The 26312-nt window shown below is 40.8% G+C and overlaps 1 protein-coding gene across 5 annotated transcripts in view; it reads left to right on the top strand.

Annotated features, from left to right (window-relative positions):
* The first annotated feature begins 14154 nt into the window (after positions 1-14154).
* The window catches only part of LOC134214300 (ras-related and estrogen-regulated growth inhibitor), a 54418-nt gene continuing 42260 nt past the window's right edge, over positions 14155-26312 (top strand). Inside the window, exons 1-3 of one of the 5 annotated variants that reach the window (XM_062693712.1) lie at positions 14198-14298; positions 15524-15764; positions 15900-16159. In XM_062693712.1, coding sequence (XP_062549696.1) covers positions 16072-16159 — 88 coding nt within the window. In that variant the 5' untranslated portion in view covers positions 14198-14298; positions 15524-15764; positions 15900-16071. Of the gene's footprint in view, positions 14429-14540; positions 14565-15523; positions 15765-15899; positions 16160-26312 lie in introns of those variants that run through there. The other 4 variants (XM_062693713.1, XM_062693711.1, XM_062693710.1 and 1 more) reach the window with 4 other exon arrangements.

The raw sequence follows: 26312 nt of genomic DNA, 5'->3' as shown, positions 1-26312 counted from the left end.
ACTTTATTTAACCTATTTACCGCACACGTACGTACCATACTTAAATATGCTGCCGCACCACGAAAGTTACTTACCATTTCACAAATAATTACTTCCTATGAACCTTTTGGTTGACAAAATTGGTCCTAAATGTTCGCTAACTAATTCTGATTTCACACAATCGCTGGGAAGCCAACCATCAGAAGTTGATGTCAAACCATAAGGTACTGGTACTAACAATTTACTTCTGCTGCTAATGGTTTCTCAGTTTTCCAATAAAACATCATATTAAGCAGCCGCTAGCCCAAATTAGCAAATTCCGAGCGCTAATTGGGTTGCCAAAAAATCTTAAAGAAGTTTTCTCCTCGAAAAGTAAAATTATCAAACTGAAACAGTTCGAAACCACTGCGCAAGACTGTCTGCGTGTGGTTGGTTCATTGCGTTGGATGATGCGACGACATCGGAAGGGCGCACTTATTGAGTGTACTCGGGGTAAATAAATTATTTTTAATTGTGCTTTATTAAAGTCTGCTCTTGTGAACAAGAGTGCGAGTGATTGGGTTGGCGGAAAACAAGGCTAACAAGTGGCAATGGGATTTTTGCTGTTTGAAAAAGGATTGTACGTACTTGACCAGATTAGAAGTGTAATCATCCAAATTTTGGATCTGGATGGCTAGGATGAACAAAACAGATAGAATGTATTGACCTTCAGAATTGTTTGTAGATAAAGAAGAAAAATCTGTTTTCGGAAATTTTTTTTTATTGTGCTGATTATAGCGCTTCTCCATCAAGCATAGCCGAAAAGAAAACCTACATAGCTAAAAGGAATATTCAAAAACGTTCACTCAACGAAAACCGCATGTTGATTAATTGTTTCAATAATTAGTACAGTTATATAATTATATCTATTATCAATGGTCTATGCTATGGCGTCATAAAAATAAACTGGGTCAGTAACGTAAATCAATGTGTTATCAGCATATCCTTTTGAAGTCGAGTATTTTGTATACGGTTTTAAAAAAAAATGTTCACTAATGGCATGAAACAATCTTCGCAAACCTTATAATTTTAAGCAACGCTTTCTAGAACGTATCCTGCAACATGGTATATCTTATTCTTTTCCAAGTTGTCGAACGTTTTATCATAAAAAATTCATTGGGGAACTCCATGTCGCATTGTGCGTTATCTTGTCCGTTTTAATTTGTATCGGATGTTTGGCTCAGGTCTCGAATTTCAATCGTAAAGTCGGCTGCCACGTCCTATCATCGGATGATACGTTGACGAGGTGATTTGCATCAAAAATTGGTACACGGAAAGCAGTTTAAGGTTGTCTTCAAACTGTAGAGCAGTTGGGCGTTTCTGCTTGAATCTTATTAACAAGAAAACATACTCCGCGCAATTTTGCGTGAAGCGTGTTGTAAACAGACAAGAATACTTTTGGTCGATTAAGAAATATGTTTGTAAATGAAGAATGGAATGTGTACACAGGATAGCTGCTTCTTGCCTGGGTTTCCAGATCTTACGAAACCATCCAAAAATACATAAATTTCCTGAACGATGAAGATGTTTGGTATGCTTCCATGTTATGGAGAGAAAGCACCAAAGTTGACCGACGAGATGACATAAATTGGAACCACCGCCAGATGTTTTGTATTAAAAAGCCGTGATTAGGAGTTCCGTCCTTCTGGTTTCAGCACAAAATTTACATCTTTCCAGATTTGTCGGGAAGCCACCTTCAAGTGCTTGGCTTTCTCAAAGTTAACCAATTGTTGCAAATGAAAAACATTACCGACATCTGATGTTAGACCGTTTTCTCGCTTGATATACACCGGTTCATAAATGGGAGAAGAGTCATTTGACCGAAACCTATTTGACCGAATGCCACTAGGCCGAAAGTTGTTTGGCCGAATATACCATTTGGCCGAACAGACCATTAGGCCGAAAGTTGTTTGGCTGAATATACCATTTGGCCCAAAGGGTCGTTTGGCCGAAAGGGTTATTTGGCCGAAAGGGTCATTTGGCAGAAAAGGTTGTTTGACCGAAAGGGTTATTTGGCCGAAAGGGTCATTTGGCCGAAAAGGTTATTTGGCCGGAAGGGTCTTTTGGCCGAAAGGGTCATTTGGCCGAAAGAGTCGTTTGGCCGAAAGGGTCATTTGGCCGAAAGGGTCATGAGGCCAAAAGGGTCATTTGACCGAATGGGTGATTTGGCCGAAAGGGTCATTTGGACGAAAGGGTCATTTGGTCAAAAGGGTCATTAGGCCGAAAGTGTCATTTGACACGTGACCACATGACCACATGACCGCATGACCCTTTCGGCCAAATGATCCTTCCGGCCAAACGTTCGTTTCGGCCAAACGACCCTTTCGGGTAAACGACCCATTCGGCCAAACGACCTTTTCGGTCAAACGACCCTTTCGGGTAAACGTCCCTTTCGGCCAAATGGTTTGTTCGGCCTAGTGGCATTCGGCCGAACGGGTTTTGGCCAAATGACCCTTCCCCGTCCGGGAATTATGTTATCTTTGAAGTGTTTCTTATTGCTTTCTTATTGTTGCCATATTCTCTCTGACAAAACCACAACAAAAAGCGCGTTGCCGATGAGAAAGTTCGCCACTCTTCGTCGCTCTTCCCATACTCTCTGTCAGAATCCAATGAAGCTCTATTTATTATTATATTTTGTCCTATTTAACACAAAGTATACTTTTATAAAACGAGAATCCCAAACATGGATATGTTTAGCGCTTATTTTGGCAGTTTTTCCATGGAAAATTTAACAAACGTATCCGAGAAAGTGAAAATTTGTTTCTTGTTCAGTCGTGTTTCTCCAGTAAGCGGATCGGGGATCGTCGAAATTTAGTTTTGCTTTGTGCGGGTGAGTAAATTAATCAGAAAGTGAAAGTTTGTTTTTTGTCCAGTCGTGTTTCTCCAGTAAGATAATAGCCAACGAGCAAGCGTTGTGCAGTGCGTGTTTTAGTCGTTGCGAAGTAGTTAAGATATCAGTCTTCGAGAAAAAACGTAAGACACGCGTTGCTTTTCCGTTTTTGTATCATCATGAATATGACGTCGTTCACAAGAAATAATTAGCCGCATACCAAGGTGATTTCCAATATAGTTCCTTCCCAACTAACATACTATTCCTTTCCAGTGCGCTCATGGAGATGCAGAAGACTCCTCGGTCTCTTGTAGCAATGAGTGTCGAACTAATTTTCCTCCCCTTATCCCAATTGACTGTGAGGACGTGGCCGGCATCGTTATTGGTCTTGAATAAAAGAAACTCCGAAGCATGTACAGTGAGAATAGTTTTCTTCTAGTCCCGAGAAATCTATTCAAATGGTGAGCTGTGCATTATTTGTTGTTTCTCGGCCAATCACGACTAGCAACTACGATGGGTACAGTCAATCAAGCTAAGCTAAGCTAAGGAAAATTTTACAAACGTATCCATTTGGCGGGGCTGCTGTCTGACTCAATGCACCTGACTATCAACATGCCGTCATCACTACCAGACCAACCCATGAACATGCTACAGACTAATAATAAAAGTGTGTCAACTCATTTGTGCTGATATTCGTAATGGAATCCTCTAAATGTATTTATTTTCGACGTTAATAGAACTAGCGGTTTGATCCAGAATGGAGTTACTGGGAGCGAAAACAAGACAAGAGCAAAGCTTAGACAATAAATGTATAGAAAAACAATCAATTGGTCGGAGTTCTTCCAAAACGCACCAATGATAAATTCCCCATTTTGTCGCACACGTTTTCGTGTAGCAGATCCAAATAATTACCAAAATATTACCAAATCGTATATAATATCTGTCCATCCTACAACTTGGGATGCCTAACAAATGTACGAATTAATTGAAATGAATTGATTTTCGTTTTCATTCTACGAACAACATATCACAAAACCGTCTAAGACGAATTAAGTACTGTCCATTTAATTCCACCAGTTAATTTTCGTTATCTTTGCAGATACGTATTTCGACCACAACTGTGTGGTCGTCTTCAGTGTCTTGTACTTGACTGAGTGAATGAGTGAGTGTTTCTGAGCGTGTTTTGAGCGTAACATCTGAGTCAATTTTTCAATCTGGCCAATTTCCAATAGCAAACAATAGGACAAGATTCCCCGTCGAATGGAACAGGTTCCGAGCAATTCGGCCAATGTCAATGTTACATTCATGCACACATAACAGACCTCAACAGTTGACAGAGACAGAGACAGACAGTTGAGTCGATTAATATATAACACTGTGGGTTTCCGAGCCTTCTATCAAAAGTTTAGTTATGTAGTGATCATATAGCCTTTACGTATACGTAGTATACGAGAAAGGCAAAAATTGGGAATGGTACACAATTGAGCTTTGGCTGACTTTTACGCATTGGTGAGGCGACTACCCAAAGACTAAGTTAAAGTCTCCCACTATAACCAATGGTTTTTATCCGGTTAGCTTTGTCGCTATAATGTATAAAAAACTGCTATACTGATCTATTGTTCTCTTTGGAGGAGCATAACAATTGCGGAAATATACTCCATTGACTTCTGATTTGATAATGCCAGTGTCATCGAGAAACGCGAGAATCTCCTGAATGCCGACCACTAGTCCATATTGCCACAACGTTGGACTTATCCGCGATCCAACCGGGGGGCGGATCCGGCTGGGATGTGGTACGGTCAAAGCCAAAAATCGGCCATTTTGTAAACCACGCGCGTTTCCAATTTTTTTTCTAGAGCACGAGATGAAAGAACCATAACGCGTATGGGGCTGATATAATGGTAGATCGTTTGCTTAGTTATGCTGAACAATCATAATTTGATTTTCGGCACTGTACGAAAGCTATTAGGGGAACTGGGGTAGGACGCCCACGTTAAGGAAAATGCCATTTTTATCAATGAAAACCACCATTTCAGCCAGTTTTCATCAGCGCATACTGAAGAACAGCATATCTGCGACTGACTACCGATAACAGATATCTAATTGTCCATTTTATTGCACAGAAATTTGATTTTAAAAAGCACCCGAAAAAAATGATTTTGAAACGATGCGGGGTGAGATGCGCCAGTGGATGGATTAAAACGCGCATGTGCTCATCGTACTGATTTTAATTTTAATTGCCTACATTAAGGCAATTAACCGAATGTTTCAGCTGTTTCGGTTATACGAAAAGAGCATGGACGTACTGCCTCACACCGACCTCAGAAGTTTGAGGGCCCATAAAATCGTATTAAGACCGATTTTGACGACGATTTTGTTTTGAACATAAAGTATGAGTAAGCAGCATGGCTCATGGCTCAATTATTAATTTATCAATGTATAACAGCGACAGAAAGACTAAATTCCACCGAGCTAGAATTGCATCAAAACACGCAAAAATCGTTTTTCGAGTTTTTCATGTATAACTAGAGAAAAATCATGAAATATATGTATCCAATGGCAATATTTTTCATTGCTTTATCGTATAGACTATTGAAAATAATCAAAATGGGGATATTTAACCTTATTCAGGGGTGGCGCGTTTTAACCCCTATGGGCGTGCTACCCCCACTTCCCCTACGCCAGATTTGGGCTTTTGGAAATGTATGTAGATAAACGTGTGGTGAATTTGAAATTCACCACGGGCTTCATTCTATAATCACCTTACGGGCAGGTGATTATAGAATGAAGCCCGTGGTGAATTTCAAATTCACCACAAGTTTATCTACATACATTTCAAAAGCTCAAATCTGGCGTAATTAGTTTTGCACAGTGCCGAAAATCAAATTATGATTGTTCAGCATAACTAAGCAAACGACCTACCATTATTTCAGCCCCATACGCGTTATGGTTCTTTCATCTCGTGCTCTTGAAAAAAAATATTGGAAAAGCACGTGGTTTACAAAATGGCCGATTTCTGGCTTCATTCTATAATCACCTTCAGCTCTCCTGCCTAGCCACTGTGTGTACAGTGACCTGCATAATAAAAAGCCCACTTGCCGTTTTTCATACAAAATGGTCAACTTTGGAGATCTAGATCTCGATTGCGTGTGAACCAATTTTGCTGAAAATTTTACCAGAGCTCAGATATAACTTGAATTTTACCACATCTATGTTTCGACCATATTGATTCATAGGGTAAAAAGTTATCGCGGTAATACCAAAACGATTTTTTCGGCAAAAAATTTATTTTATAATATCTTGAAAACTCCAACTCTTAGTGTACAAGTATATTCCGAAAACTTTTTTGTATTGCCAAAATACGCGTTTTTGCTGAATAGTTCATCAGTTTACAACCTATAGAATTCAAGATATTTAAAAAATAAATTTTTGCCAAAAAATTAATTCTAGTATTACCGCAATAATTTTTTACCCTATGAATCAATATGATCGAAACTCAGGTGTGGTAAAATTCAAGTTATATCTGAGCTCTGGTTAAATTTTCAGCAAAATTGGTTCACACGCAATCGAGATCTAGATCTCCAAAGTTGAACATTTTGTATGAAAAACGGCAAGTGGGCTTTTTATTATGCCGGTCACTGTAACTAGGTTGCAGATGGTCAGAATGGCGAGTTTGATATCCTTGCTGAAGATGTGGTGGCCTGAAAGGAGATCAAGCAAGCATCTAGTTTGGTCGTGATTCACTTTTCGGTCGCCTGTTTTCCAAGTTTCGGATGGAGTTTCGGTCAAAAAGTTACCTGCCATTTTTTTCGTCTTCCGCGAGTGAGACTCGGCCAGTGCGTCGGGACCCAGGTTTCTGGACCGTACAGTGAAAACCGGTCCGATCCGCCTGAGTTTTGGTGGTTTTTCGGTAGTTCTCGCGTGGTGTGACATCGACGCGTGTCGCGCTTATTTTTCAGTCATATGGCTTTTTATCATTCATATGGCTATTGCGTCTAAGTGTAGTAACACTTGGCTTTGTCCCGCACACCGGAAGGACAGTATGTGGCGGATCGCCGTCAGGTTCCCACCGGTACGCAGTGAATTTTTTCATATTTCATAAAATATCACAAATGAGAAAAAAAATGCGACATTCCTCCAAGGATTCCGACGGGGATTCTCCAAGGATTTCGAAGCATCAAATCATTGAAGGATTTTGAGGCAAATCGTTGAATGATTCCGAAGCAATTCGTCGAATAATTCTGAAGCAATTCGTCAAGGAATTTCGAAGATTCGTTGAGGGTTTGGCAAAATGTCCAAATCCGAATTTAATAGTTAAGGAATTTTGAAGCAAATCGTCGAAGTATTCTGAAACAAACTGGCAAGAAATTCCGAAGCAAATTTTCGAACGATTCCGAAGCAAATTAACGAAGCATCGACATCTACAACACTTCAAACTGTCTTTGAGCTTAGATCCTAATATTCAAATCGATCAACATAAAGATCTTTGAGGTCCTCACTATTTCTATAAGTTGAAATAGCTCCACGGGACTTTGTTACACTAATATAGACACATTATAGAATTCGTTGAACATGTACGACAATCCAAACTGTTCATGAGTTCAATTCTTTATATTCAAATTGATCAACAAGAAGATGTACGATGGTCTAGCATGAACTCACCCCCAAAAATTGTATGGTGAAGGACATCTAGGATAGATCCATATACAGTGAACTCTCCCTAACTCGATGTTCTGTAACTCGATATTTTCCCTTACTCGATGAAATTCAAAGTCCCTTGAATCCAGCATACTGCGTTCCCTCCGTAAGTCGATATCTCCCTTACTCGATATTCTCTAAGTCGAAGTAATTTTCCAATGCATTTTTACCTCGCTAACTCGATGTTGTCTGAAACAGTTACATGTACGATATAATAAGAAGTTAGAAGTGAAAAGTGATAAGCGAAGAAGTGAGAATGAGAAGTGAGAATGAGAAGTGAGAAGTGAGAAGTGAGAAATAAGAAGTTAGATGTGAGAAATGAGAAGTGGGATGTGAAAAGTGAGAAATAAGGAGTGAGAAGTGCGAAGTAAGAAGTGATTAGTGGCGATTGAAAAATGAAAAGTGAGAAGTTAGAAGTGAGAAACTCTAAGTGAGGAGAGAAAAATGAGAAGTGAAAAGTAGTAAAGAAAAAGTTAGAAGTTAGAAGTGAAAAGTTGTAAGTGAGAAATGAGAAGCCAGAAGTGAGATATAAGAATGTATAAGTGAGAAGTGAGAAGTGAAAGGGGAAGAATGAGAATTACGAAGCGAGAAGTGAGATGTGTGAAGTGTGACATGTGTGTGACATTTGTAGTGCGAAGTAGTACTGAAACGAAGTGGGAAATGAATAGTGAAAAGTGCGTAATGAGAAGTGAATAGTGGGGAGAGGGAGGTGAGAAGAGAGATGTAAGAAGTAAGTAATGGGAAATCAGGTGTGTGAAGGGAGAAGTAAGAAGTGAAAACTGAGAGCCTTGGAAAGAGAAGTGAGAAACGATTTTTTTTCTGTTTCCTTCTTTTTTATCATCTTCCTTCTTGTGTCTTCCTTCTTTATGTCTTATGTCCCTCCACTCACTTCTCACTACTCAACATCTCACTTCTCACTACCCAATTATCATCTCTCATTGCTCACCCCTTGCTTCTGTTTATCTAACTACTCATATCGCACTATCCTCACTTTGCAACTATCACATCGAGAAGGGAAGTGACTCCTCACTTCTCATGTCTCACTTCTCACTACTCACATGTTACTGCATAGATCACACTACTTAATACTCACTTCCGTTTCTCAGTACTCACTTCTCACAACTCTGTACTCATTTCGAACGTCTCATTTCTCACTTCCCAGTTCTCGCTGTTCACTATTCACTCTGAACATCTCACTTCTCAATACACTTTATAAGGAAACAAATTTAAACTATTCGGCTAAATGGCATTTGGCCAAATATAAATATATTCCGTATCTCGATACCTCCCTAACTCGATGGTCCCTTCAATATCGAGTAAGGGAGAGCTCACTGTAGTACGTCATGCAGAACTATTACCATTTTTAACACCCCTCTCCCCTTTGTCACACTTCTTGTAATGAACCTCTAGTTTTTTTATTAATCGTCACGCTGCCCAGACCTCCCCCTCCATCCCAGTAAGGATGTGACGTACTTTGTGAATGGCCACCTTACACAAATTTCATCAACAATGAGAGCATTTCTCGAAAAAAAAAACAATGACCTGTTACCAGTCTACTAAATATTTTTTCGATGAAGAAGATTATTATTGAGAAACTTAACTATTGATTCCTTTTGGTACACTGCTTTCAAAAAGTTTACTCCTAGTGTGCTGCATGTTTGGAGCAGTGCACCAGAGCTTATCATGTCGATTCGACAGTTTTACTAAAACGCCTTCTGTTGACGATCTCGCATTAAATGGTTGCAGAAGAACTGAGGGATAGATTTATTTTTGCAACATATTTTGGCTAAGGGGGGTGCCGTAGCGTAGTTGGCTACACGGTCGCCTTACAAGCGAACGGTCATGGGTTCGATTCCCAGCCCCTCCACCAAACCCTCGTCAGTCGCCGGATGCGTAGCCTATACGGTGGCGTATTGGGGAGCGCCCTTACCGTTACGACTGACAAATTGTTCTTCTCGGAGGCATTCCTCCAACGTACCCGGATAAATGGCAACCGAACAATGCAACGATCATTGGATTCGCGACACGGACAAATGGACACAATGGACTCACGTTGAGATGGACCAGCAACAACAACAACAATGAATAATGGAAAATCTAAAAATAGATTCTGTGTGGATTCTGGCTGCAGAATACCACAGTAGATCTCGGCACAGTAGCGGTTAAGTAACACAGAATGCCTACCAAATAAAGAAAGGAATAAAAAAAAAATATTTTGGCTATTACATTTACTTCATTTTGGGATGAGTATGGTAAAAAGCGTTAGAAATGAAATTTTGCGATATTATTCATACGTAAATTACTTTACTTTTACATATAGATATTAGTCTTAGTAAAATCCACTTTAGTGCAATACTAAAACCAATTATATTGTCGATTGAATGTGTTGTAAGCTTTCTTAAGTTCTAGGTACGCAATCCTCATTCGTTGGATAGACTGTCATCTTATGATACCCCTTGATGGATTCAATACTTATAGAAATGGTAAACATATCGTATAAAATATTTAATATGTATAATAAGTATGAAGCAAGTAAGTATGAGAGTACCAACGCCTTCGGGTTGCAACTTACTCTAATTCTGATCGATTATGGATTAGCAATAATTCACATGTACAGCCGGTCATCAAGGGACGTCGTGGTACCCGTAGACCAAGCTTTACTCTATAACACTATTGACGATAAATGGGACGAAAAAAATCTGGATGCGATGTTTGTGATCATAATAACACGTTTTTTTTTTGTACGTACGTACTGTGTACGTAATGATGTCCTTTGGAGCAATTCCAACTAACAAGCAAGTTTGGGAACATATGCGTCACTCTGTTATAGAATTCTGGAGTTCCGTAATTGTTTTGAGAATACTGTGATTTTTATATAATGGTGTTCCATTATGGTTCTCCAACTAACAAACATGCTTCAGAATCTATGATTCACTCTGTTGGTCTTCCCCAATATCTGAACTCATTTATGGTACCGTAGATATTCTGGGAATTTATTATTTGTATATACTGGTGTAATGATAATGATGTCCCATGGGGTTTTTACAACTGACACATACACTCAGGATCCTATGAATCACTCTGTTGGCCTCGTAGACCTCCAATATCTTTGGAGTACCGTAGATATTCTGGGAATGTTGAAATTTTCATATACTGGTGTAATGATGTCTCATGGGGTCTTTACAACTAATATATAAGCTAAGCAGCCTTTGAAACACTCTGTTGGTCTTGTAGACCCCCAAGATCTGAATTCAAGAATGATTTGGAGTACCGTAAATATTCTGCGAATATTGTATTTTGTATATACTGGTGTAATGATGATTCATGGGGCTTCTCCAACTAACACACAAGCTCGGAAATAAATGAATCACTCTGTTGGTCTTGAAGACCTCCAATATCTGAACTCAAGAATGATTTGGATTACCGCGGGAACTCTGGGAATGCTGTGGTTTGCATATACTGGTGGAATGATGTCCCATGGGGTTGCTCCAACTAACATACAAGCTCAGGACCCTATGAATCACTCTGTTGGTGTTGTAGAACTTCAATATCTGAACTCAAGAATGGTTTGGAGTACCGTAGCTATTCTGGGAATGTAGATTTTCAATATATTCACTTAATCATGTCCGTTGGGGTTTCACACAAGCTCATGAACCTATCAATCATTCTGTTGGTCTTGTAGGCATCGAAGATCTGAACTCAAGTATTGTTTGGAGTGCCGTAGATATTCTGGAAATGTTGTATTTTGTATATACTGCTGTAATGATGTTCCATGGGACTTCTCAAACTAAGACACAAGCTCGGGAACTTATGAATTACTCTGTTGATCTTGTAGACCTCCAAGATCTGAACTCAAGAATAGTTTGGAGTACCGTTGATGTTCTGGTATCATTGTAATTTGATAAAAATAGTTTAATTATGTCTCAAGAAGCATTGCCAATTTCAAATTAGGATTGAGGCCCCGTAAAACGCTTTGTTGTTTATGTAGATCATCAAGATCTGAACTCAAGGAAGGTTTGGAAGCCCTAGAAGAACAAAAAAAAAATTTTCCCCCATATTTCTACTGTTTCATGGTTTGCATACGTTTTTGAAGCAGAATATCCAAAATTTATGTTGAAATACAACGAAAAAAAATCCGTATTGAATCGGTTAATTAATAGTAACTTAATTATGCGACTTTGCGTAATAGTGTCTTCCAGACATTTTATAATTAAGTTAACGCGCGTCTTTGTTAATCCGAAAGTTAATACGATACAGGTCGTTTTTAAGTAAGAGTTCTTTCAGAATGGAAGATTTTCTAGATTTCCCCTACATATTCTGTAGATTCTCCACATCTTACAGATGCGGGACAAATATAGGCTGAATCAGAGACTGTGCCGATTTGTTCAACAATCCAAATAAGAAAATTACACATTTTGTATGTCAACAAGTGACAAGTTCATTGGCCTTGGCCAGTTTTCTCCATCCAACATTTTCTACGTTCGATGGGAAACAAAAATCGATTCATTTCAAAGTCACTCGGATGGTGCGGAAAAACATGACAAGTTCATGGGAGGTGACAACGCCCTACCAACAGCTGACCACCATCCTAAAGCCGTCAATAGTTGGGGAGAATGACCTAAAATGCACTCCTTGGTCCAATGTGTACCAACTCGAGCACGATGCAGAAATTCATATTTTTTATAAAATCATTGAAGTTATTTGAGATTTTTGGAATTAATATGCTGGAGATGCTTTCGTTTAAAGAAGTTTAATCCACAAACAATCTGAAAACTCAAGAGCTACGCATTGGATCAACCTCCCCTGAAATGAACCGCACAAACTGGCGCATTCCAATTCTAATATGTTCGTATAGGTGGGTGAGATCGGTATCACCGTCACGACATTTCCACACGGCCATTGATCACTCAACAGATCGCAGAATCCAGTTGGCAGACGAAGGGGAAACAGATGGACCAGCAGCAGATTGGGATGTTTTTCTTTTCTCTTGTCGGACGCGTGTAGCAACAAGGTAAATAAAACATCGGCGTGTTTGTGTGTCTATAGCGTCGAGCCGATTCCTTTGCATCGCACGGCATGTGTATGTGAGAAAATTTTGCATGTAAAACATCCAAAGGTGAATGGAAAGATCAACAAATTTTCCTTGGCAAGGGGAAACTCGCGTGCCAGCGATCGTACGAATACCAAACCACTCGCGCGTGGTAGATGGTCCATATTGGTGTGATCGAGCGATGTGGAAAGCCTAGTTGATGGCCTATTTATAGGATTAGTCGTTGAAAATCGTAGAAGAATTGTTTCATGGCGCCAGTTTGCTCAGTCCTAAGACATTAGAAAAAATAAAAAAATAAAAGTAATAAGCAGATTTTTCAAACTTAAATCGGCCATGCTTAAGTGGGGGAAAAGGTGTTTTCTCATAAATGGAAAGCAATTAAAACGAACGGCTTGTAGACAATTTGAGATATCACAGAAAAATTTCTCTAATATAGAGATAAGAGGATGATAAAATAAATATTACACAATTTTTAACAAAATTAAGACAAGCATTCCTTTAAGCTTATCTTCTACTTGATGGGATACTCGATGAGCCAACGCCGTTTGTGTGATTTGACTGAATGACCAAAATCTCGTATAAAATCTTGTCAAATCTCAGGGCACTAAGGGGGAGCGTCTGTTATTTTAATTTGTTCAATGTCAATGTCGGTTGACGCTCTTCCGGTATACGATCCAACTTTAGTCATATACTTTTAAAAGAAACCAAGCAGGCAATCTTCTTCTTCTTATTGGCATTACATCCCCACACTGGGACAGAGCCGCCTCGCAGCCTCGCATTCATTAAGAACTTCCACAGTTATTAACTGCGAGGTTTTGAAGCCAAGCTACAATTTTTGCATTCGTATATCATGAGGCTAACACGATGATACTTTTATCCCCAGGGAAGTCGAGACAGTTTCCAATCCGAAAATTGTCTAGACCGGCACCGGGAATCGAACCCAGCCACCCTTAGCATGGTCTTGCTTTGTAGCCCCTTTGTGGCAGGCAATCTAGAATTCCTAAATAATAATAGAAAATGTAAAATTACAACACAAAAAATATTGTAACGAATAACTTCAATTAATAGAAAGTCAAGTTGTCTCGATATTTGGAGGCATGTAAAACAAAATACACATTTGCAAACAAGTGAAACAAAAATATCTAAGTTTTTCTTTGGAATGTACTAAAAACGACAAAAAGATTTGAACGAGTTTTTACATCCATATTGTAAATCAAACCAAGTCCCAATTATAAATGTTATAGGGTATAATTTGACAGGTTCTATTCGTTAATCCTTTGCGTGAATCGCGTCGTGTCGAACTTCGCGTTTACTCTGGCAGCCATACAAGACTGTAAAGCACAGATAATCCAACACTAGCTTAAATTTCTTTCTTTTCGATCTCCAGAAACAACACTCCAACAATACAAACATGTTGAAACAAAAACTTTTTCATCCCGCAGATCAAACTCCCCGTACCGTACGGTCATGAGTTTCCCACCGCATTGCTGACTGGTATTGGTACACTTTTCATCTGCGTCTCTGTTTCGATCCGCATTTTTGCCTGCTTTTCGAAGGGAAATCGTTGGCCAGCGCCATTCAGTAGCACATTTTCCCATCGTTCGACCCAGACGCGCCGAATTCCTGCTGATTCTGGCGCAAATCGAAAAGGCGACGATAACCGTAAACGACGACGTCGCTCTTTTTCTCGTTCATATTTCAGGTGCGCGCGCTGTGATTGATGAAAATTCCACGCTTTGCGTTTTCCAAAATAAGAAGAAAAAATCGTCGAAATTCATGTTCCACGGATTGGAATTTAAAGTGACGGGGCTGCTGGCTGCATGTGCCGAGTCGTGAGCGACAATTATCGGGAGGAAAAATAATTTCCTGGGGTGGAATGTCTGCTCCCGGAATTCGAAAGAATGATTTTAAAACGATCGGTGAATCCATGTGTTAAATGCTGCACAACAAAATTACCCAACCGCGCCAGTAAGAATGCAATAAGTGAAAAAGGAAATACGATTTAATCTTCGGCATGAGGGATATTGAGATATGCAATAATAAATGCAAAAGCAGTGAAATGTCTTCGTTATAATTTTCAACACACCTTTGTAAGAAAGGGAATCCAGAGAATTTCTTTTATTGAAGGTATTTTTCAACAAAACATGTTTGCCTCCGGAAAGCCGAATAAATAATATACTACAAGTCATTTCTTTGCTGCAGCATGACACAGTACGACTGTGACACTCGATCTAAGAGCTAAATGGATTACAATAAATCGTCTAAAAGACAGCATTCCCATCATGCGGAATATTTGATGCATGTCATTAAATATCTGTACCACAAATCCAACTTGAAACTATTTAGCTTTTACGATGAATGCGTTTCTTTAGTATTATTTTGAGAGGAGCCTATGAAAACTGGTTTGATTGAATCACTTAATACTGAGAAATCGATCAGTATTGAACATAATCATAAAAATAAGAAAAAAAATAGGTTGTTGGTGCTTTACGCATTCTAGATTCAATCCATTATCAACATTTTTAAAGGAATCACTTCGCTGGACAATTTTTATCAACTGATAATTTAAACGTATATTCACCTACGTGTAATTTTATTTTAAATGTTTTAGTAAAGAGCTGTCTACTGTCTACCTGCCTGACCATTTCAAACTCACCAGGTATTCACAGCAAATCCAAAATTAATTTACATCCAAATCAAACAACCTTGTCAATTGAGTTGTTTTGTTTTCTTTCATACCAGAGAAAACAAATTCCGGTTTATTTGCCGGTGCGTGTGGTGCATTTAATGTAAGCAAAACTGATGCGCACGTAAAAAAAAAATCAGTGCTGGTGGTGGGCTTCATGCCCCCGTGGACCTCGTAGAGCAGCATCCCCGCTTGTTTAATAAATGGCGTAAAATAATTAAAATTTGATTCAACACGTGAGGATGCGTGTGCGGTTGCGGAAAAATTGATCAACAAAGTGTTGCCCCCACAACGCGGATGAAGAGGGAAAAAGTGGTAATGCGTGGCCCAGCAAAGTACGTGCTCGTGCGGTTTCCAGTAGTGAAGCGAGTGAAAGTTTTCCATAAACCGTGGCTAACAAATTGGAAAATGGTTGGACTTTAAAGGTTCTCGCTTTTCGTGTAACGAAAATGGGGGTGTGCCGGGTAGGAGTCTCGATGTAGGTCAGTTTACAGAACAGAAAATCCGGGAGCAGATGTGCACGGGATTGGAAATCGTTATATATACAAAATTAAAGTTTAACCGTTTTCCATTTCCACTGATTGCATTGTTCGATTGGGTGGATTTATTCAACGCAGTCAGTGAAGCAGAGAGTGATGCATCGTTCGAGTGCGTAAACAGAGATATTACTGCTGGTAGTGCTGCGTGGTGCAGTGATTTATTACGGAGAAGCAGTCAAGTCATCGACGGACTCGCTGCAGTGAAGCCATTCGGATTGAAGGAAATTACTTTCGAGTGTGAGCCGGTGGAATGACTACCCGAGGGATAAGGAGGAAAAAGTCATACTTAGCAGAGATTAAAGTAGCTGTAATAGGAGCACCGAGTGTGGGGAAAAGCGGTAAGTAATTGATGGACACGAAAGAGGAACATTATGAAGATTGATGCATTATTAATAAGCTGGAAGCGGAGGGGTGGCAAACAAAAGGAATTTACTTGAAATCTTCCGCATGCGTGCCATTAATCCTTTCACTCATCACTGCTTCCAAGATATTTTATTGCTGTCGATTGAAACCAGACAAACCGTAAAGTATAACAGTTAGAATGAAACCAATAGTGCTCAAAAAATATTTTAATCTGTGATGAAGTTAGGGGCCCTCCTTAGCCGTGCGGTAAGACGTGCGGCTACAAAGCAAGACCATGCTGAGGGTGGCTGGGTTCGATTCCCGGTGCCGGTCTAGGCAATTTTCGGATTGGAAATTGTCTCGACTTCCCTGGGCATAAAAGTATCATCGTGTTAGCCTCATGATATACGAATGCAAAAATGGTAACTTGGCTTAGATACCTCGAGTTAATAACTGTGGAAGTGCTTAATGAACACTAAGCTGCGAGGCGGCTCTGTCCCAGTGTGGGGATGTAATGCCAATAAGGAGGAGGAGGGGGGGGGGAGTTCTTATTCAAACTTGGACAATGGATTTTAGTTACTTCATTCAATTACTACGACCTGTTAAAAAGATTCACTTTAGTGCAATACAAGCTTCAATATTCTGTTTTGAATATTCTCATTACTTACATACATCTTGCACACTTTGCGATTGCGAAAATCGGAGACCGTCACGAAAATATGATAGACTTTGAACGTTAATATCTCAGCCGTTTCTCGAAGGATTTCCAATATGTTTGGACCATTCAATCAAGGATAAGTCAACGCTTCATTGTATTGTTCCAAAAATACAGATTTTCAACTATTTATTTTTAAAAATTGGCAAACAATTTAGAAATAGTAAAACAACCAATCCAGTGAATGCATCGCAAGCACCGACATCAAAATCAAGCAACTTGAGGGTTTGAATCTAATCCTCAGTTCGAACAAGATTTCACGCAGAGCGGACTCAGTGGAGCGGAAACAGCAGCACGATGGCACTGGTAGCACTTTCAACGAAAAACAATCGCATTGATGGAGGTCGATGGCGTCGGTGGTCATCTGTCAACCTCAACGAGCTAGCACTTTATGTGAAGAAAGGGTTGATTACAAAAATATCGTCTACTGTGATTTTTTTTTTTAAATGGCTGCGTCTTACCCAAAACTCATTAAGGTTGGTTGCAGTTAGTTAGTGAAAAAGTGCATTGGGGAAAGAAAATTGGATCTTCTCAGCATTTTCTGGACAGAAGGGTTTAATTTCAAAATCGATAAAGACGCTACTTTAGAGAAAATTTTCTACAGTATCCACCCACCGGCGACCGTCACTCAGACCGACAGACGCCAAGCGATTATGTTTTGTACAATGAAGGAAATTTCGTCTTGGGTAATAGTAGTTTGTGCAACTAGTTGCAAAAAGATGATTTTTTCAGCACGAGTTGTGCGTTTATCCAACGAGGCTTGCCGAGTTGGATAAATACTACGAGTGCTGAAAAAATCGAGTTTTGCAACGAGTTGCACACGCTATTTTTTGCAATGACGAAAAATGGGCTTTAATATGATAAATCTATACCAAAATTGTGCAATCGAATTTACTCCACATGATCATCCATGCCAATAAATTATGTTGCGGCAGAGAACAATAAGATTCCATCTTATCGTGCAAAAATCGCTATGAAGCGATGAATGCAATTGCCTTTGGAAAATTGTGATGTTATGTCCAACAAACCATTTCATTTATTACGAGACGCTTAGAGTACACTATTTAAACACTCACCCAAACTAATTCAGCTAAATGTAGTCAAGTAACTACTGTCCCGATGTAGGTTTTTCATTATAGCACCCAAATGAGTGCTATAATGAATATTATGCAACCCATTTGAGTTGCATAATGGTCATTAAAGCACCCATTCTGTTGGTATGGAAAAGTAGGCCGTTTTATCACTCAAATGACAACTGTAAACCAGGTATTATGATCAGGAATTGCAAAAAAATTATTTTGTTACTCTTTTCAACAAAACGTATTTTGATTTTTTCAGCATCTTGCGAGAAAATTTCACAGGATGCTTTGAATTTCCAATCTACCATGCTTCAAGACCGCTCTCTAGAATCCCGATCAAAATGGATTCCTCGTAGTATAGTAGTAAAATTCTTTTTTATTTATCTTTTTTCTTATTTAAAAAGTTAACATTTCGAGTGATTTAACCTATAGCTCTCCAGCTATAATAGTAGTTGAATATAAACATTATTAATTAATTTGTGTGTATGTGTGGAAACTATTTTACATTTCACGCCAGTTGTGGCGTTTAATGTGGGTTTTAATTAATTAATTTTCATAATCCTACCTATCTTTAACATAAACCTAAGAGACCAATCATTCAAAGCTGGTGTTTTGATCAACCAGTTCCAGTCTAACATCCGTTTTCAATCTCAAACGCGCCGATATTTGATTAACGATAGGAGCCAGTTACTCTGGCGACCTTCGGTTTGATTCCGATATCCTGGAGGAGGTACTGGAGGCTTTTGGGGGTGCATTGGATGAACCTGTATGGTTGATGCTTGATGCCTAGGGATGAGTTCGTGGAAATTTTGCGCATTGAGTGCCGGGGGTTGTTTTCTCGTCGGCTGGTTTTTGCTGCTGACCTTTTTACGAATCTCTACGAATTCCGATCGCTTTCTTCAAACCTTTGCGGTGGCCTCATGATTCTCGCCACAGTTGGCGCATTTTACTTCAATCTGCTGCATATCAGGATTTTTCGCAATGATGCGCCACATATATTTCTCTGCTTGGTGAGCCTCGCCACACTCGATGCAACGGGGAGCCAAACGACAATTTTTGGTATCATGACCAAAGTTGCAACAATTCATGCATAGCGTGACGTCACTATGCACCGGCTTATACCGTTGTCACTCAACAACGGTGCTGTCGATCGCTTTAATCATCTTCAACTGCTTCAGCGTGATTGATTCATGTTGCAAGTGAACCAGATGAAGCTGGTCACGGTACTTCTGAGATTTATCCTTTCTGGCAATCTTGTATATGGCAATGGGAATCAGTCCAGATTCCATCAGCATCTTCTCAAGATCCTCGACCTTCCTGTCGTCGAGACCACCTTCTCAGTTTTCAATAACTCCAGCAAACTGAAGTAGTGGGACTTCGTCTCGACCATCAGTTTCAGCTAAGCATATGCGGTATTTCGAAAAATTTCGTTTCAGGTGATTCGAAACGAAATTCCGCGGAATTTCGCGGAATTTTAGCATGGCGAAATCGCATTTCTTGATTTCGTTTCGTTTCGTTAAATTACAAAAATTTCGCTAGAAAAAACTAGCTTCTAACGAAATTTAACGGAATTCCGCGGAATTTCGAAACAAATTTAAACTTAAACCATTCTTCATATTATCAAAAATTTTGGCTGCGCCGCTGAACAAAATCGTTAAGTTGTTTTTAAAACTTTAGGTTATACATTTTTTTCTAATAACGCTTACTACATAACCCTATTCTTAGTCGACAAATACGTATGTAGTTTTCTTCTATGAAACGTGTTTCCAAGTTTCAAATTTATATTCAGTGATATTTTTTACTATTTGTACAATATGAATGCGGAACCTATCGTGTTGCTGCTGGTCACGGGACGCTAGCTGCCGGGAGAACGCGAAGTGAAAAAAAACTACCTCGCGTAGCAGAAATTTGTTTAACCAGTGTACAACCGATCTTGTAGATGCTGATCACTAGTGTGGGAGAACGCGAAGTGATAAAACTAATGTCTGCATCGAAGAGCACAGAATTATTAAGTGCGGAATCGATCGTATTGTAGAAGCTTAATAAACGAAGCACATTGAATTGTGTTGGATTGATTTCAAACACAGTTTTCGTCTTCTTGTTTTCAAAATAAGTTTACAATAAATATTTAGTCGCTTACCAAGGGGCTTCACATGAATTACCTTTTCTACTAACCAACGATTCTTTTCCCGTAGCGCTCACGGAGATGCAGAGCATTTCTCGGTCTTTTATAACAGCGGTTCTCAACCTGGGGTACATGTACCGCTGGGGGTACTTCCGCCGGGCCCCGGGGTACCTCGGACGAAATGCTTAATGGCGGATGAATTACAATTTTAATCCAAACTTATTAATAAAGCCTTGTATTTTTTTTTATTTCTAAACTTTGTTTTGTACATAATAGGGTAAAGGATGTATTTTGGACCAAACTTACTGGGGCTCTTATTTTGAACCACCAAGAAGAATTTGCTCTCGGTGGTCCAAAATATGAGGCGTCGAACTGGTGGTCCAAAATACCTTCCTTACCCTATGCATGGCGATCAGTAAATCATGGACCTTTGAATCCTGTCCTCCTCAACCAGTACAATGGATGAAGAGATGTGGGACAAAAGATCAAAAGGGCAAAACCTCGAATGAACAAATTTTAAAAATCTTCTATGCAATCTTCCGGGTCAAAACATAATGTTGTATAATATGTTAAGAATATGATTCTTAACTAAAATCTAGAGTCTACAGATTCGAAAGCCTCCATTTGAAAGACATGAAGACATTTTCCCGAAAAGCTCAGTTGCTTTGTTGCAAAAGAATAGGAAGCATCCTTCTACGCTTCTCGGAAGACTCCTTCCAAGCAGCTTGGAAACCTCCTTTCAAGTGACCCCTTTCAAGAGGTTCGAACACTTTCTTTTAAGACGCCTGGAAGCGAAGCTGTTTCTCTAGAAATTTCTTTTTTTCTGCTTCTTTTAAAAGCCTCGGATCTTTTCAAGGCTTTTTGAACAGGCTCGACAGCCTCATTTTAAAGGCTCGGAAGCCTACTACCTACATTTTAAAAGGGTTGGAATTCTCTTTTCTAGAGGCCCGGAAATCTTCTTTTAAGCTTTCTTCTTCAAACTTTCTGTTTTTTCTTTTCTCCTTCGTTTAAAAGGTTCAGAAGGTTCTTCTCAAAAGGCTCGGAAGGCCTCTTCCAAGAGCCTCGAAGCCCTCTCGAAAGCCTTGGAAGCCTCCTCTCGAAAGCCTCGGAAGCCTCCTTTCAAGAGGCTCGGAAGCCTCCTTTCAAGAGGCTCGGAAGCCTCCTTTCAAGAGGCTCGGAAGCCTCCTTTCAAGAGGCTCGGAAGCCTCCTTTCAAGAGGCTCGGAAGCCTCCTTTCAAGAGGCCCGGAAGCCTCTTTTCAAGAGGCTCGGAAGCCTCCTTTCAAGAGGCCAGGAAGCCTCCTTTCAAGAGGCTCGAAGCCTCCTTTCAAGAGGCTCGGAAGCCTCCTTTCAAGAGGCCTCAGAAGCCTCCTTTCAAGAGGCCTGGAAGCCTCCTTTCAAGAGGCTCGGAAGCATCCTTTCACGAGGACAGGAAGCCTCCTTTAAAGAGGCTCAGGAAGCCTCCTTTCAAGAGGCCCGGAAGCCTCCTTTCAAGAGGCTCAGCCTCCTTTCAAGAGGCTCTGGAAGCCTCCTTTCAAGAGGCTCGGAAGCCTCCTTTCAAGAGGCCTGGAAGCCTCCTTTCAAGAGGCTCCGGAAGCCTCCTTTCAAGAGGCCTGGAAGCCTCCTTTCAAGAGGCTGGAAGCCTCCTTCAAGAGGCTCGGAAGCCTCCTTCAAGAGGCTCGGAAGCCTCCTTTCAAGAGGCTCGGAAGCCTCCTTCTAGAGGCTCAGCCTCCTTCAAGAGGCTGGAAGCCTCCTTCAAGAGGCTCAGCCTCCTTTCAAGAGGCCTGGAAGCCTCCTTTCAAGAGGCCCGGAAGCCTCCTTTCAAGAGGCGCGGAAGCCTCCTTTCAAGAGGCTCGGAAGCCTCCTTTCAAGAGGCTCGGAAGCCTCTTTTCAAGAGGCCCGGAAGCCTCCTTTCAAGAGGCTCGGAAGCCTCCTTTCAAGAGGCTCGGAAGCCTCCTTTCAAGAGGCTCGGAAGCCTCCTTTCAAGAGGCTCGGAAGCCTCCTTTCAAGAGGCTCGGAAGCCTCCTTCAAGAGGCTCGGAAGCCTCCTTTCAAGAGGCTCGGAAGCCTCCTTCAAGAGGCTCGGAAGCCTCCTTTCAAGAGGCTCGGAAGCCTCCTTTCAAGAGGCTCGGAAGCCTCCTTTCAAGAGGCTCGGAAGCCTCCTTTCAAGAGGCTGGAAACCTCCTTTCAAGAGGCTCGGAAGCCTCCTTTCAAGAGGCCCGGAAGCCTCCTTTCAAGAGGCTCGGAAGCCTCCTTTCAAGAGGCTCGGAAGCCTCCTTTCAAGAGGCTCGGAAGCCTCCTTTCAAGAGGCTCGGAAGCCTTGTTTCTCGGCCAATCATTATTAGCAACTAAGATGTGTACAGTTAATCAAGCCAAGCTCTTCGTTGACTATTTCCACAATATGTAAGGTACATTGAAGATTTGTGGGCATTTATAGATTTTTGCATGAAATTTGAAAAAAAAAATCCATAATGGGTTGAAATATCATTAAAATTGCTGATAGTTCTTAACTTATGATTGCTTTTAGCTCATACTGACCATAACAGCTGTTCTCATATGCCAAGGACACACAGACAATAGCTCAGTTCGTCGAGCTGATTGTATATAAGACTGTGCTGCCGCTAACCGCAAGTCGAGCACATCTGTATATGGTAAAACAGTTATTTGACTTTGAAAAAGTGAAATCCGAATTGCGTACGTAAAACCAATTTAATCAAAATTCCGCGGAAAAAAAATTAAATTTCGTTTCGTTTCGAAAAATTTCGAATCAAATGAACCTTGATTTCGTTTCGTTTCGAAGTTTCGAAAGTAAATTCATATTTCGTTTCGTTTCGATCCGAATCAACATAGACATTTTAAATTTCGTTTCGTTTCGTTTCGTTAGGAAAAAGTGTGTTATCGCATACCCTTAGTTTCAGCCCATCTGAGCACAACTTGATTGTGCGCTTTTATGTGCCAGATCACAAAGGGGCGGGGCTAAAGGGTTTATTTTAGTGAACACGCTAACTTTCACCTACTCAGTGACTGAGTAAAATTGTATTGCTCTCTCTTTCTATCCCATGGAAATTTTACTCAATTTCCGTCAAAAGCAGGACAACTCAAAACGACTTGAAGTCGAGTCAAGTACGAGACACTGAAGACGGCCTTACTGTTGAGGTCGAAATACGTATCTGTCAAGATACAATTAAGTGGTGGAATTCAATTGGATTGTAAAAACTCGTCTTATGACAAGTGAAAACATTCCACTAAAAAGTTCAAAATAATTTTCTTACCGAATAGTCTGTTTATCTGGGTGAAGATTTTTCCCAATGGTAAATACCTCTTCTTGGATAAATAGTTTTAGTCCTGAAAAGGACTGTGTGTAATAAATTCTTGAAGTTTCTCTCACTTTGCCACCGGTGCCATAGAAAACGATATACGTACGCTTGCAATGGAAGGCGGAAACGAACGTTGCAAATAAATATATTCGTGTTTGGTTTCGCGCCACATTTTTAAAGATGATATCTTCTAGGATGCTGATGCCATACACTGAAAAACAAACGAGTGGCTTCAGTGGAGATGCGGCCTATGAGTTATGTTAATCTCTTCTCCATGGTTAGAGTTTCAAAGTTCAATCAACTGGGAGCTAATATTCGGCTTCTTGATTCGGTTGACTTCCGAGCAGTTTGCTCAATGTTAATAAAGTGACATAAATTATGATAACAAATACCATCTATTTCGTACAGTGGTCCTAGGTCACATTTGCGTACTTGAAAGAATAAAATAGACCCCATTTCGCGGTGCTTAGCCTCTTACCCAGCAACTCCTATCCCTACCTCCTCGTGGCGCTGGCTGGGTAACGAGCAACCTTAATGAAGATCGGGTAACCAATCCCTGTGGGAACTATGGTCTTATGCTGACAGGGAAGCGGGGATTGAGGTGTAAATCTGATCGAGCGTCTGTTTTTCCCCATGTTATGGGCGGCTGATAATCGTCCGAGTGCCAGCGACTGTGATTCTAAACTAAACTGTGCACACAAGGCTGCATCGTGTCAGGATCGGGAAGGCAACGCGATGTAGGTAGCGCAACCTTGCTAAGGTAGCCTAACAAAGTCTCTACAGTTACCAAGAAAGGCAAAAGTAGAGCAAACGGATTGAGTCAACGGCAACATGCAGACCCGGCAACGAATAAAGGACAATGATAGGAAAGTCGAATCTTGGAACGTGAGAATTGCTGCAGAAGGTCGGCGTGAGTGTGGCAACAATCCAGGAAACACGGTGGCCCAGAACTGGAGAACGTGAATTTCGGGCTGGGGTTCCCATAGCGAACACTTTCAAGTACCACATCTACTATAGCGGCGGTGACAGAGCAGAACGAGGAGTTGACTTCATGGTGATCGAGAAGCAGATGAAGCATGTTATCCGGTGGAAGCCGATGAACGACCGTATTTGCGTGTTGAGAATGAAGGGCAAATTCTTCAACTATAGCCTGATCATCTTCTATTGCTCCAAAGAACGATAAACCTGATGACGTGAAGGATGAGTTTTATGAGAGCCGTGATAAGGTCTACGAAGATTGCCCAACACACGATGTAAAGATTGTCATCCAAGATGCAAATGCGCAGATCGGGAGAGAAAGTTTCTTTCACCCTGTCATTGGTACGGAAATCCTTCATTCCGCTACCAACGATAATGGTCTGCGACTTGTGACCTTTGTTGCTGCTAGAAGGATGGCAATCAGCAGCACCTACTTCGCACGTAAGAATATCCGCAAACACACCTGGAAACATCCGAGTGGAGACACTTGCTCACAGATAGACCACGTGCTGGTCGACGGACGACATTTCTCGGATGTTATAGATGTAAGGTCCTTCAGAGGTCCGAACATCGATTAGGATCACTATCTTGTAGTTGCCAAAATTCGGGCGCGACTTTCCAGCGTCATGAATTCACGAAGCAACATAATGATGCTTTTCAATATCCAACGCTTGTCGGTTGAAGGAGTTGCTGGACAGGACCTGGCGACGTCAACAGATTGTGGAAAAGTATCCACGAAGCTGTGACTACAGTGTTAGTCACTGCACAGCGACGCCAACGAAATGGTTGGTTTGATGAGGAGTGTCAGCAAGTGACGGACGAGAAAAATGCTGCTAGGAGTCGAATGCTAGTGGCTCGTACCCGTTCCAACAGAGAGTGTTACAGGCAAAAGGCAACACGAAGAGAACATGGATGGAAACGATATGTGTGAGGATTTATCCAACTGTCAATAGCGCGCGGCATAAGACTGCGACAGTGTCCGCCATGTGCAATGACTAAGAGGGGAATTTGTTGACAGACAATACTTTGGTGGCAGCCAGGTGGAAAGAGAACTTCGAAGATTTGTTGAACGGTGAATATGAAGGTGTATTAAGGAGCAGGATAGACATAGTCGACGGCGGTCATGCTGTGGAACCAACAATGCTGGACGAGGTAAAGAAGGCTTGAAACAAGCTGAATACAGTAAAGCTGCAGGGAATGATGAGATTTCGGTCGAGCTTCTCAAACACGGAAGTGATCAGCTGCATTAATCGATCCACCACAGTATCCAGAAAATATAGAAAGATGAAGAACTGCCTGCTGGCTGGTTGGATTGCCTCATATGCTCAATCTATAAGAAAGAACACAGACTAGAGGGTAGGATCAGATTTAGCCAGAAGGAGGCCCCGCCCTTCTTTACTTCCCCCTAAATCCGGCCTTGCTAGAGTGTACCAATTACAGAGGGATCACCCTTCTGAACTCGACGTACAAAATTCTGTCCCATATCCTGTTTAACAGACTGAGACCGCTTGAGGAGTCGTTCGTCGGCGAATACCAGGCAGGTTTTCGTGAGGGTCGATCAACGCCGGATCAGATGTTTAGCCTGCGGATGATTCTTGATAAATTCCGAGAGTACAACTTGCAGACTTTCATTGATTTCAAAGCAGCGTGCTATTCAATTAAAAGAAATGAGCTATGGAAGATAATGTCCGAACATGGTTTTCCGGCGAAACTGATTAGGCTGATACGTGCAACGCTGGATGGCTCGAAATCAAGTATTCGGATTGCAGACGAAGTGTCAACTTCGTTTGTGACCTTAGACGGATTGAAGCAGGGTGATGAACTTTCGAATTTTTTGTTCAACATTGCACTCGAAGGCGCTATTATAAGATCTGGCGTGCAGAGGAACGGCACTACCATCACATGGCGGCAGGTAGAGATAGGGGAAGACCTAGTGGT

The sequence above is a fragment of the Armigeres subalbatus genome, chromosome 2 (assembly GCF_024139115.2).
Source record: "Armigeres subalbatus isolate Guangzhou_Male chromosome 2, GZ_Asu_2, whole genome shotgun sequence".
Taxonomy (NCBI): Eukaryota; Metazoa; Arthropoda; class Insecta; order Diptera; family Culicidae; genus Armigeres; species Armigeres subalbatus.
Note: the sequence above shows the minus strand (reverse complement) of the source record. Positions and strands in the feature narration are given on the sequence as shown.